At 44.0% G+C, this 13,157-nt stretch overlaps 1 protein-coding gene across 3 annotated transcripts in view; it reads left to right on the top strand.

Moving 5' to 3' along the window:
- The first annotated feature begins 26 nt into the window (after positions 1–26).
- Positions 27–13,157, top strand: part of VPS52 (VPS52 subunit of GARP complex) — an 18,186-nt gene continuing 5,055 nt past the window's right edge. The window contains exons 1-17 of one of the 3 annotated variants that reach the window (XM_004389801.3): positions 27–375; positions 1,211–1,295; positions 1,457–1,509; positions 1,693–1,768; positions 1,955–2,022; positions 2,316–2,491; positions 2,872–3,022; positions 3,313–3,413; positions 3,524–3,656; positions 3,796–3,853; positions 4,229–4,362; positions 4,826–4,981; positions 5,464–5,582; positions 5,865–5,988; positions 6,261–6,356; positions 6,476–6,583; positions 6,798–6,863. In XM_004389801.3, coding sequence (XP_004389858.1) covers positions 286–375; positions 1,211–1,295; positions 1,457–1,509; positions 1,693–1,768; positions 1,955–2,022; positions 2,316–2,491; positions 2,872–3,022; positions 3,313–3,413; positions 3,524–3,656; positions 3,796–3,853; positions 4,229–4,362; positions 4,826–4,981; positions 5,464–5,582; positions 5,865–5,988; positions 6,261–6,356; positions 6,476–6,583; positions 6,798–6,863 — 1,794 coding nt within the window. In that variant the 5' untranslated portion in view covers positions 27–285. Of the gene's footprint in view, positions 376–1,125; positions 1,296–1,456; positions 1,510–1,692; positions 1,769–1,954; positions 2,023–2,315; positions 2,492–2,871; positions 3,023–3,312; positions 3,414–3,523; positions 3,657–3,795; positions 3,880–4,228; positions 4,363–4,825; positions 4,982–5,463; positions 5,583–5,864; positions 5,989–6,260; positions 6,357–6,475; positions 6,584–6,797; positions 6,864–13,157 lie in introns of those variants that run through there. The other 2 variants (XM_023724797.1, XM_004389802.3) reach the window with 2 other exon arrangements.

Raw genomic sequence — 13,157 nt, 5'->3', positions numbered from 1 at the left:
GGCCAGCCTTCTGACGAGCTGACTTTGGCGCCACAACTTCCGGTTGTGTCTTCTCTTTACTGTCCGTAAAGTTCATAAATATGACAGCAAAGAAGGTTCCGAGGCGAGATTGTACTTGAGACTTCCGCACTCCCGTTTGTGCTTAGGTGAAGCGGTTAGAGTTGAAAGGGGAAGGCTGGTGTTAAACAATTTAACTCAATTATCTGAGAACGGGTTTGCGTTGTGCAAGACTCTCTGGAACGGACTTGCCGGGACTGACAGCTGCCGGAAGTGAGGCTGTGCGTAATGGCCGCCGCTGCGACCATGGCGGCTGCCGCTCGGGAGCTGGTGTTGCGAGCCGGGGCCTCGGATATGGAAGAGGAGGAGGGCCCGCTGGTGAGAGCGCGGGGCTGTTTTCCTCTCCTGAGCTCCGCCTGGGTCGCCTAGAGTCAGAAAGTCCCAGGCTGGGTTTAGGCACAAAAGTGTGGGAGCTCGGCTGCTACCGGTGACGGTACCTGTTTGGCTCCCCATGCTGTCTTCCTGGGATCGGACCTGAACCTGAGCGAAGATCAGAATAGCCATGACTCAGGTTCCAGGGGCACAGTTTCAACCCCCCCAGATTTTTGGGCAAAACAGAGAAGCAGTATAGAGTAAAGGTTAAGAACACGGCCTCTGGAGTCAGACAGCCTGGGTTCTAATTCCAGCTCTGCCACCTACCCGCTGTGTCTTTGGGCAAGTTAACCAGTTTCTTTCTTCTACAAGGTATCGAAAGTAATAAAATAGTATCCATCGTATAGGTTGTCTTGAGGATTACTTGAAGGAATATATGTAAAATGGTACCTGCAACGCAGATAAACTCTGTAAATTTTAGCTGACATTTCTAGAAAGGCTGGAACTTCCCAGAAGGATGATGATACAATATGCGAGATAGCAGGAGTCTGGAAGTTGTAAATTCAACTGCAGGATCTGCTCAGTTCTTCGCAGCTGCTAATTTTCCCCAGACACCTCCACCCTCTTCATGGATTACCTGCTTCCTTTGTCGTGTTTCCTGCCCACAAACCCAAAATAGTAGATGGGGTACAGAGTGAGACTCTTGGAGTTTTTTGACTCAGTACTCATTACTCTCCAGTGAAAGGCCCCCTCTCCCACTTGGAAGACTGGGGACATCCTCTTATAGTTTGTTCTTCTCCTTCTCCTTGTACCCTTTTCTCATTAATCTTTTCTTTTCCAGGGCAGTGGTCCTGGGCTTCAGGAGCCACTGCAACTTGGGGAGTTGGACATCACTTCTGATGAATTCATCTTGGATGAAGTGGATGGTAAGTGATGGCACCGGGCCTATGGAGAGCTGGAAGTCAATGCCTATAATCTAAGAGGCAGTGGGTACCAGAAGGAATAAGACAGGGACTGGTGTGCAGATACTCAGTGTGGGGAGAGGGAGCTGTGGATCTGGGCCCTTATGATAACTTTCTATTTCCAGTTCACATTCAGGCAAATCTGGAGGATGAGTTAGTAAAGGAAGCTCTTAAAACGGTGAGGCTTTTCACTGTGCTAATCTGCTCCCTCACCTACCCTCCCCGCAAAGAAAAAAAAAAAAACAGTCTCTTGTTCTCATGACATGATCCTGGTGTCCCACCCTCTAGCCCTTTGTTGATTCTGTTCCAGTGTTCCTTTGCTGCAGCTTTCTCTTGACCTGTCACCTTTGTGTTCTCCTAGGGTGTGGACCTCCGTCACTATTCAAAGCAGGTTGAGCTGGAGCTACAGCAGATTGAGCAGAAATCTATTCGAGATTGTATCCTCCAGCAGAGGGCGGGAGTGGTGTTATTGACATAGGGATTTTGTAGGGTGTGGTGCAAACAGCCCAGCTAAGGCTGAGATTTCTGTGAGGTTTCTGTCACCTAGGGAGAAATCAGAGAGGTCCTGCAGGTCTGAGGATCTCCGTCTTCACTAGGAGGCCCCTTGACTTTTTGTGGGTCAGATATTCAAGAGAGCGAGAACATAGCATCTCTGCACAACCAGATCACAGCCTGTGATGCTGTCCTTGAGGTTAGTAACCATGACCTGTGACCCCTAATGAGCCTGAACTGGTCTAAAGCTTTTGGTCCCATTTTTTAGGTCATTGGCCTTAGGCGGGGACAGGTTAGAAGCATTTTCAGGATGACCTCAGCGACCGTTTTTGTTGTCACTGCCATAGCCGATATTCTTTGGGATACTTGTTGCCTGATCACCTCCCACACTCACAAACTGATAAATACTAGGGACTTCACCAAGAGAATTAAGTGGCCTACTTGTCCCCTACCAATCCTGTGGTGCTCCAGCAGCATTTACTCTCCCCCCAGCGCATGGAGCAGATGTTGGGAGCTTTCCAGAGTGACCTCAGCTCCATCAGCTCTGAGATCCGGACATTGCAGGAACAGTCAGGAGCTATGAACATTCGTCTTCGAAACCGCCAGGCAGTTCGGGGAAAACTTGGGGAGCTTGTTGATGGTCTGGTGGTTCCCTCTGCCCTAGTCACGTGAGTCACCAGTTTGAAGGGTCACAATGTCTATGGCAGGTAGAGGCTGGGGTGACCTACCCTACTTACCACATGGGTCTTCTGGGTCCTGGTTATCAAGAGCCTGCCAGAAGTTGGTGGGTGGGTTGACAGTCTTTTCTAACTGTGATATGTGCTTTAGGCATCAAAGATTAGGAGTTGTCCAGGCTCAGATATTAGTGGGGGTGTCCAAGGCTTACATGCAGAGTCTAGGAGCATAAAACTGTACACATAACCTGACTATATGATACAGTGTAAGAAGGTACAAGAGGCAGAGGCTGGGTGTAAGGGGTTTGTTTTGTATCTAGTCTAGGGATGTCTCGTCTCCCACCTATCCCACCTCACTTTTCCCTGCTTCCCAGGGCAATTCTGGAGGCTCCAGTGACGGAGCCCAGGTTCCTGGAGCAGCTGCAGGAGTTGGATGCCAAGGCAGCCGCCGTCAGAGAGCAGGAGGCTAGGGGCACAGCAGCCTGTGCAGACGTCAGAGGCGTGCTTGACCGCCTCCGGGTCAAGGTGGGGAGTAGGGGTGGATACCCAGAGACTGCTAGACCCAGCCTCCCTAACCCCTTCACCTTGGATTTCCCTGGCAGAGCTCACTGAAGCTTGCCCCCAAGAACTTTGCCCTGCCTTTACCCAGCATAGCTCATTTTCACTTCTCTGGGTTCCCCTGAAAATCTTCAGAAATCCGGAAGAGGTGTTTTCCACCTCTCCTCTTCTATTTAACATCTCTCACTTCCCCCAGTTCCCCCCAGACAGTAAGAGGGTTGCAGCTTCATGTCTTGTGTTTGGTTGTCCATGTCTAGGCAGTGACGAAGATCCGAGAGTTCATCCTCCAGAAGATTTATTCCTTCCGAAAACCAATGACCAACTATCAGATCCCCCAGACGGCCCTGCTGAAGTACAGGTCATCACCTGAAGGAAGGGCATGTGGTCGTCTCTGAGCTTTTGAGCAGCCCAGTGTGGGCATCTGGTTTCTGGGCAGACAGGGAGACTGACTTGTCCCTGGCCCTCCAGGTTCTTCTATCAGTTCCTGCTGGGCAATGAGCGAGCAACAGCGAAAGAGATCAGAGATGAGTATGTGGAAACGCTGAGCAAGATCTACCTATCCTATTACCGCTCTTACCTGGGGCGGCTCCTGAAGGTGCAGGTGAGGCCAGGGAAGGCATTCCTGGGCACATGGGCTGGGAGGAGGCAACACTCTGGACAAGGAGGAACCATGTAGAGAGGAATTTTTTATTGCTCCGTGGGAAAATATGGTTACCAGCTTGCTTTTCTGTTTTGTCTAGTATGAGGAGGTCGCTGAGAAAGATGATCTAATGGGTGTGGAAGATACAGCAAAGAAAGATATCCAAGAACTGAGGAACCTTCATGTCAGGCCCTTGAGAGTGGGAGGGCTTTTGGCTGCCACTGCCTCCAAGGCACTGCTTCTTACCTTTTTTGTGGGACAAAAACCTTTGAGAATGTGATGAAAGCTATGGCCTCCCTCCCCGCAAAAATGCATGTATAATTTTGGCACATGGTTTTGCATGTGATATCGGGATGTGGACACACCCTGAAGCCCATTCATAGGTGCCAGGTGAAATGGTCCTGGTACTGGGAAAGAGGACTAGTGTGCTAAGGAACATCTAGGCCTTGCCTGGCTGCCTGGCCCCCCGGAAGTATTGAGTCTTTGGGCCCAGTTGTGGTCTCATTGTTTTCCTTGACTCTGACGCTTTGCACGATTTTTCTCGAAGCCATCACTTCGCAGCAGGAACACCATCTTTACCCTGGGGGCCCGTGGCTCTGTCATCTCCCCCACTGAACTTGAGGCCCCCATCCTGGTGCCCCACACAGCCCAAAGAGGAGAGCAGAGGGTATGAGGAGGAACAAGCTTCAGCCACAAAGGGGACTCTGGACATGGGGGAGATGGGAAGGCCGGGCCTTGGGGCAAAGCTTCCCATCCTGCAGGCCTGGTGTATCAATTGCTTAGACCTGGGAGTGGCCTTCTCCAGTGACCCTGGTGTGCTGTGGTGTGAAAAGGGTTGGGAACCATTGATTTAAGGGCACGCAGAGGGGAGAGAGAAGCTGAGGGGAATGGTACGTCGTGAGGCAGATGCAGGTGGGGTTAGAGGTTTCCTCTCATGCTCCTTATTCTCCCACACTTTTTTGGTGCCTGTTCAGGATTCTGTTCCACAACCAGGACTTGGGTTGGATGGGGATGAGACCAGTGGGGAGGGTCTCGAGCTCTTATTATGCAAGTTTGCTAAGTTTCCAGCCAGATATGTGAGCGATCAATGTTGGGCTCCATCCTTTCTCTCTTTACCTTTCCCCTCCTAGTATCCATATGAGGCCCTCTTCCGCAGCCAGCACTACGCTCTCCTAGATAATTCCTGCCGTGAATATCTTTTCATCTGTGAATTCTTTGCTGTGTCTGGCCCAGCTGCGCACGATCTCTTCCATGCTGTGATGGGCCGAACGCTCACCATGACCCTGGTAAAATCTCTCCTGCGCTCTTAAAATTCCTTTGTCCTCAGTCCTCATCAGCACCACTGTGGGGTCATAACTCTGGTAGTACTGAAAGCAGGATTCCTCATTCTAAGACATCTAAGCCTTGTACCCACAGTGTGACTCCCATGAAACCCTCACAGCTTGGGGTCCCTGAGACTACCTCATTGCTGATTCACACCCAGGCAATAGCCGCTGAAAACTGAAGTGCTCCTAAGCCTTGGTTGTCTAACCCCTGGCCCATTCTCAGCCCTAAATTCTGCTGTGACAGGTCATGATCATAGATCCTGGTGAGCAAAGCAGCAGGACCACCTGAGTGCACAGGGGAGGAGGAACTATTTTCCTTTTAGGTCTCTCTCTGCCTGCCAGTGCCTTATCCTCAGAAAAACACATGTATCTGTCCACAGCCACTGAGGATGACAGACTAACAAACATTTTCTTCCAATTCTTTGCTTCTCCCTACATCACAGAAACACCTGGAGTCCTATCTAGCTGACTGCTATGATGCCATTGCTGTTTTTCTCTGTATCCATATCGTCCTTCGATTCCGCAACATTGCAGCAAAGAGGGACGTTCCTGCCCTGGACAGGTCACTGAGTTCTGGTCCTTGGTCCCTGCTTGCCTTGAACTCTCAGCCCTACACAATTTCCTCTAAGCCTTGGGCTCCTACTGACCTGATATCATTGACCCTTGTTCTGTTCATCTGCCCTGGAGGCAGGACTGCTGCTTTCTGACTCACTTTTCACACACGCTCTACCATCAACCATTCGCCTGAGGGATGCCCCAGAATCGGACAGCCCCCCCCCACCATGCCCTACTTCCCCTGCAACTTATCTTGCCAGCTGACCTCTGATCCCATTTAAGCCTACAGGTACTGGGAACAGGTGCTTGCCTTGCTGTGGCCTCGGTTTGAGCTGATCCTGGAGATGAATGTCCAGAGTGTCCGAAGCACTGACCCTCAGCGCCTTGGGGGGCTGGATACTCGGCCCCACTATGTGAGGGAGGGCAAGGGTAACATGGGTTCCTGAAGGGCTGTGGGGATTGGCCAGGGTCAGTGTTGGGTTGTGGGCCTGGCTGAATATTTAGCCACACTGTGTGAGGGGGCAGTCTAGGAGTGTGGCCAGGCTCCAGGTGGGTTGGGCACCATTTGTAGGAGGGATTAGAGGTGCAGTCAAAGGGAACCAGGTGGCTGGCTCTGAGGGAGTTGGGAGGTTGTATCAGTTGGGTCAGGGGATTGGTGTGATTTTTCCTCCCACCTTCTTCCCAGATCACACGCCGATATGCGGAGTTTTCCTCTGCTCTTGTTAGCATCAATCAGACAATTCCCAACGAGCGGACGATGCAGCTGCTGGGACAGCTACAGGTGAGGGAGGGCAAGAGAGACCTCCCAGCAGTGGGCGGACTGCTGCCGTGGGCTGGAGTGTGAGGAGGACCGTGGTGACCCTGTCTGCTTGTGTCTCCTCCTCCTTTTGGCTTTTTCAGGTGGAGGTGGAGAACTTTGTCCTCCGAGTGGCAGCTGAGTTCTCCTCAAGGAAGGAACAGCTTGTGTTTCTGATCAACAACTATGACATGATGCTGGGTGTGCTGATGGTAACACAGACCCCCTTCTCCCTACCCAGAGGATTTGGTTTCCCCCAGTGCTCTAGTAGCTCTGAGGGCCGAGATTATGCCTGTCTTGTTCAGTGTTTTATTCCTGGAGTCTAGCACAGTGTCTGACTAAGTCCATAAGTGTGGAATAAAGAGGATACCCCGAGTGAAGGACTGCTTCTCTCCAAGCTTGAGATTTCCCTTTGTCTTCCCTCAGGAGCGGGCTGCAGATGACAGCAAAGAAGTTGAGAGTTTCCAGCAGCTGCTCAATGCACGGACGCAGGTAGGGGTGTGGGGAAAAGAAAAAGGACAGCTCTGTGTGCTGTTATCAGTTTATTGTGTGTATGTGTGTAGAAGGTGGCACTGAATAGACCTCAGTATGTAGAATTTTTTTTTTATTTTATTTATTTTGTTGTTGAGAATACACGCAGCAAAATACACCAATTCAACAGTTTCTACATGTACAACTCGGTGACATTGATTATATTTCTTGAGTTGTGTAACCATTCTCACCCTCTTTTTCTGAGTTGTTCCTCCCCCATTAACATAAACTCACTGCCCTGTAAGGTTCCTGTCTAATCTTTTGAGTTGTTGTTGTCAGTTTGATCCCATGTAGATAGTTCTTAAAAGAGTACAATTCTCAAGGCATTGCATTTTTTACTAGTTAAAGTAAACTGCTATTTGGCTTTAAGAAGACTTGAGGAGATATTTTTGGCTTAAGGTTTAACGATTATCTCAGGGCAGTAGTTTCAGGGGTCAGTACGTAGCTTTGGAATGATTGTAACTCTTGGTGCACATCACACTGTCATCATTGGTCTATTTCATTTTATTTTGATTTTTTTTTTAATGATACAAACACCCACAAACCCACCACATAATCCAAGAGCTGACACCTTGGCAATAACCTACATTTAACTATGAAGTTTTGCTCACCCTATCTCTTGCCTCTCCTGCAGAGGTAGCCGCTAACCTACATGTTGTGTTTATCATGCCTTTGATTTTTAAAATATAGCTATATGTATGCCAAAGTAACATATTACTTAGTTTTGTCTTGAGTGTTAGGAAGAAAGAATCGTATGGTTTTTCTCATGGGTAATATCATCCTGTTTTATACATGTCTGTATTTTATTCTTTTTCACTGCTGTGTAATAATATATTGTGTGAATATCCATATCCTTTGTAAGTGGACACTTGGGTTGTTGCCAGTTTTTTTCCATTGTGAGCATTGTTTTATAAACAACCCTGTATGTGTTTCTTAGCACACATAGCTGTAGATAGCCTTTATCAAAATTTTCTCTTGAGAACAAAGTTTATTAGTGGTTACCAGGAGGGATAAGGAGGGGAGTGTTAAAAAAAATTTTAAAAATGGTATGTGGATGTCATCAGACCTCCTCTAACTTCAAGAGGGGGAGGAATGATCAGCATCAGCCCAAGGCTGATTCCTATGAGGAGGAGGTTAGACATAATTCTTCTTTCCAAACTTTTTATGAATTCTAACACCAGCTGTCCCTCCACAGCACTCTCTATGTCTCTGCTGGGTTTGATAATTTGTTGCAGTGGCCACATAGAACTCACAGAAAATACTCATGATTATGGGGTTATTAGGGAAGGAACAGTTTACAATTCAGGATCAGGAGCAACAGGCTATAACTTGGGATCAGCATCCGGACACATGTAGGCAGTCTGCCTTCTTCAGTGCAGAACAGCTAGCTCTTCTCGGCCATATGAGGCTCCTCTCAGCCCCCACAGGACAGGCTCCTCTCGGCCCCCTCATGATAGGCTCCTCCCAGTCACCTCAGGACAGGCCTCCTCTCTTGGCCCTCAGCCTCCGCTCAGGCCTAGCCTCTGCCCTGCTCAATCAAGTGTCTGCCCTGCTTAGTCAAGCGTTGCTAAGCTCTTTTGCTCCATTGGTAAGTGCCCAGAGGCACCCTGCTCCGCCAGGAAGCCTCATGCCTGAAGGCATTCAGCTCTCTCACTCTGTGGGTTGGCATGCTAACTGTAGCTACCTTGCTCCATGGGCTGGGAAGCCCACTGTGCCGTCTCAAACCAGTCTCCTTGTTCTGCTGCCACTGTTTCTCTGCTGCAGCTTTTCACTGTCTTTCGCTGTCTCTGTTGTTGCAGCTCTCTCACTTTGTTTTGTGGGTCTAGGAGGTTCCCAGTGCAGGGAACCCGGGTCCAGAGGATGTGCTCCACTACTGGCTCTTCTTTCTGGATGGTAGTGAAGTCCCCTTTCTCCACCTCTGGGATGGCTCATTTTAAGGCTAGTGGAATAGCAAAACTAACCAATCCCCTCATTAGGGTACCATATACCTTATTTGCATGGTCCCACCCCTGCAAGTTTCTGTGTACCTTATTTGCATTGTTAGCAAGCCATCCAATCCCCTTGGTGGGCTACAAGTGCCTTATTTGCATAGTCCCCCCCGCTCATGGTTGTTAGAAGACCATGAATGGCAAGAAGGGCCATATTAAGTAATTCACTGCACAGCAGGGGGAAGGGAGGAGACATTGCTTAGGGGACACTGAGTTTTTGTTAATGTTGATGGAATAGTTTGGAAATGGACAGTGGTGATGTTACACAACATGATGAATGTGATCACTATTAAAAAATTGTACATGTAAAAAGTATTGAATTGGCAAATAGTTTGTTATATATACTTTTAGCCACAATAAAAAAAGTTTCTCTTGGATGTACATCTAGGAGTAGGCTTGCCAAGTTACAGGGCATGCCAATATTCTACTTTGTTAGATAATACTACATTTACTAATGAGATTGAGCATTGTTTCAAATATTCAGTCACCATACAAGTTTTTTTCTATAAGTGTTTTAAAAATTTAAAAATTGTAAATTAAAAAAATTTGAAATTGGATTGCTTGTGTTTTTCTTTTTGATTTATAAGAGTTCTTTATATATTCTCTGTACCAGTCCTTTGTGGATTATATGGGTTGCAGATATCTTCTAGCATGCATGTTAATTTTTTACGTTGTCTTTTAATGAACAGAAATTCCTGATTTTAATATAGTTGAATTTATCAATCTTATTTTTGGCTCTTACTGAAGAACTCCCTCACTACCCTAAGGTCTGAAAAATATTATACTACATTTTCTTCTTACTATTGTAGAAATTTGCTTTTTCACTTTTAAGTCCCAGATCTTCCTGGGATTGATTTTTGTATATGATGTGATGTAGGAATCTAATTTAATTTTTTTCTGTATGGATAGTAATTGACCCAGAACCATTTATAGAAAATTTCTTTCTCCACTTGATCTGCACTGCCATCTTCATCATATAGCAAAGTTCCTCAAAGGTGTCCATTTTGCCTCTGTTCTATTCAATTGATCAGTTTGTCTGTTCCTACAATAATTTTAATTATTATGCCTTATAGGAGAAGTTCTCTTGCCTTCTTTTTCAACAGTGTCTTGACTATTCTGGGCTTTTTGATTTTCCATATAAATTTTACAACACTTTCATAAGTTTTAAAAAATAAAAAAACTTTAAGGAGTTTGTTTGGAATGACATTAAATCTATATAGATCAGTTTGGAAAAATTGACACTTTATAACGGGTTCCCTCTCCATTTATTCAAAAATTCTGTAAATGTCTTTTGATAGCTTTTGTAATTTTCTACACAAAGAATTTGCAGATCTTTTGTTAGATTTATTCCTACGTAGGTGTAATATATAGATGTATGCCTGCTATAAATAAATAAATCTTTTCTAGTTCTTATGTCTTTAATCTCTTACTCTACTGGCTAGTAGCTCCAGTACAATGTTGAAGAGTTGAATAGAAGTGGTGATAGTGAGAACTGTTAACCCTTTCCCTGATTTTAAAAGGAATGCTTTCATCATTTCCCCAGTAAGAATAATGTCCTACAGATAACCCTTTTTTGTAGATAACCCTTTATCAAGTTAAGAAAATTCCTTTCAATCCCTAGTTTGCTAGGAGTTATTACTATAGTTATTCCTACTACAAACAAACCTGCGTTTATTTATGAATAATGACTAGGACTAATACTAGGAGCCAGTAGGAATAATTACATTTTTCTTTCTAATTTGTTGGACTTTGTACTCTATTCTTTTAGAATTTGTCCTTTAAATTGTTGGTATTTAAAGAGTATCTTTTTAAAAAGATGGTGTCTTGTGTTTAGAAGTGAGATATAGAAATGTTACTGATTTGTGTATGTTGATCATACAGCCAACCACTTCCTAAACTGTTATTTCTAATAACATGTCTGTAGATTTGTGTGTCTTGTTTTCTGTGTAAGCATCCATCATCTAACAATTATGACAGTTTTAGTTCTGCTTTTGTAATCCTAATTTGTTTAATTTCTTATGTCTTTAATCTCTTACCATACTGGCTGGTACCTCTAGTACAGGTAGTCCCCAACTCATGATGGGGTTCTGTTCCAACAACTCCGTTGTAAGTTGGTTCTGATGTAAATTGAATACCTTTTTTTTTAAAATTATTATTGCCTTTTATTGTCAGTGTCTTTATAAACCTGGCAGTGTTTTGAACAGTAAATCATAAAATTGAACATCTGAGAATGATAAACATCAGCAAATTACAAGTTGCAACATATTACCAAGATGTACCAAAAAAAATGACAGTCATAATTGTGGTCTGTTGCAACTGAATTCTTCGTAAGTTGGAGACTACCTGTACAGTGTTGAATAGTTCATGAGAAGTGATAATGAAAACCCTTACCCTTTTCTTGATTTTGTAAGGAATGCTTTCATCATTTCCTCATTAAGAGTAATGATGCTCTAGGTTTTTTAGATAGGCTTTATTAACAACAACAACAAAAACCCGTTGCCGTCGAGTCAATTCCAACTCATAGCAACCCTATAGGACTGAGTGGAACTGCCCCATAGTGTTTCCAGGGAGCACCTGGTGGATTCGAACTGCCAGCCTGTTCGTTAGCAGCTGAACTCTTAACCACAACACCACCAGGGTTTCCAGCCTTTACTGGGTTTAGAAAATTCCTTTCAATCCCTAGTTTGGGTGTTGAATTTTGAATGAAGAATGGATGATGTGAGATCCTGTGTTTTTTATCTGTTACGTGATGTGTGACATTTATAGATTTCAGAATGTTAAGTCACACTGGATTTGGGTTGCTAATTTGTTTAGAATTTTTGCTTCTCTGTGTATGAGTGAGATTGGCCTGTGATTTTCTTTTCTTGTATTGTCTTTATGTGGTTTTGGAACCAAGGTCATACTGGATTCATAGAAGGTGGTGGGAAGCAAGTATTCTTTCTTTATTATGGAAGAATTTAAGATTGAAATATTTTCTTCAAAAGTTTCATAGAATTTGCCAGTAAAAGCACCTGGGAAGATTTAAAGCTATAAAATTCCTTCTAATGACTTCTTTCATTGCATTCTGCAGTGAAATATGTAGCATTTTCATTATTGTTCAGTTTTAAGAATTTTTGTATTTCAATTATAATTTCCTCTTTGATCCACGGGATTTTTGGAATTTTTAACAAATTTCAAGATGTAGTTTTTCTTATTTATCTTTTTGTTACAGATGTCTAACTTGATTGCATTGTGGATAGAGACTGTGGTCTCTTTTGTACCATTTCTTTAAAATTTGTTTAGATTTGCTTATGGCCTAGTATGTGATCAACTTTTGTACATGTTCCATGTGTGTTTGAGAAGAATGTGTATTCTCTGATTGTCAGGTGTGGAGATGAAGCGTTTTAATTGTGTTGTTCATATCATCTATATTTTTATTATTTTTTGTCTATCAATAGGTGAGACAGATACATTGAAATCTGTGGGTTTATCACTCTCTCTCTGTAAATCTATTAAATTTTGCCTTATATCGTTTTCAGCCTATTTTATCTAAAATCTTAAAAACTTAGAATCATTGAAATTTAAACTTATTTTGATCTTACTAGTGACGTGAACCATTTGTCATTTTATAATGATCCTCTTTATCCCTAATAATTTTTTTGTCTTAAAGCCCATTATGTCTGATATTAACATAACTCTGCCAACTTTATTTTGGTTATTATTTGCTTGTTATATATATTTCCATTCTTTTACTCTTAGCCTTTTTGTGGTCTTAAATTAAGTATCTTTTGTAAATAGCATGTACCTGGGATTTTTTTTTTTAATCCAATTGGATTATCTCTGTCTTTTGTTATGTGAGTCTAATCCGTTTATGCTAACCAAAAGGTCGGCAGTTCAAGTCCACCAGCCACTCTCTTGAAAAATCTATAGGGCAGTTCCACTGTGTCCTGTAGGGTTGCTGTGAATCAGAATCGACTCGATGGCAACCAGTTGGTTGGCTGGTTGGTTCATCCATTTATGCTTACTGTGGTTAATGTTATAGTTGGGCTTTTTTCTACCACCTTTGGTTTTCTATCTGTGTCTTCTATGCTTCTTGCCTTTGTTTGCTTTTCTTACTACAATTTTTTTCTAATCGTTGGACTTTGTGCTCTATTCTTTTAGAATTTGTTCTTTAAATTTTTTTTTTTTTTTAATATTTTATTGTACTTCAGGTGAAGGCTTACAGAACAGATAGTTTCTCATGTAACAGTAACACACATGCTGTTTTATGACATTGGTTAACAACCCC

Source organism: Trichechus manatus, unplaced genomic scaffold, assembly GCF_000243295.1.
Source record: "Trichechus manatus latirostris isolate Lorelei unplaced genomic scaffold, TriManLat1.0 scaffold00261, whole genome shotgun sequence".
Taxonomy (NCBI): domain Eukaryota; kingdom Metazoa; phylum Chordata; class Mammalia; order Sirenia; family Trichechidae; genus Trichechus; species Trichechus manatus.
The sequence above is the reverse complement of the archived record's forward strand: the minus strand, read 5'-3'. Positions and strand labels throughout refer to the sequence as shown.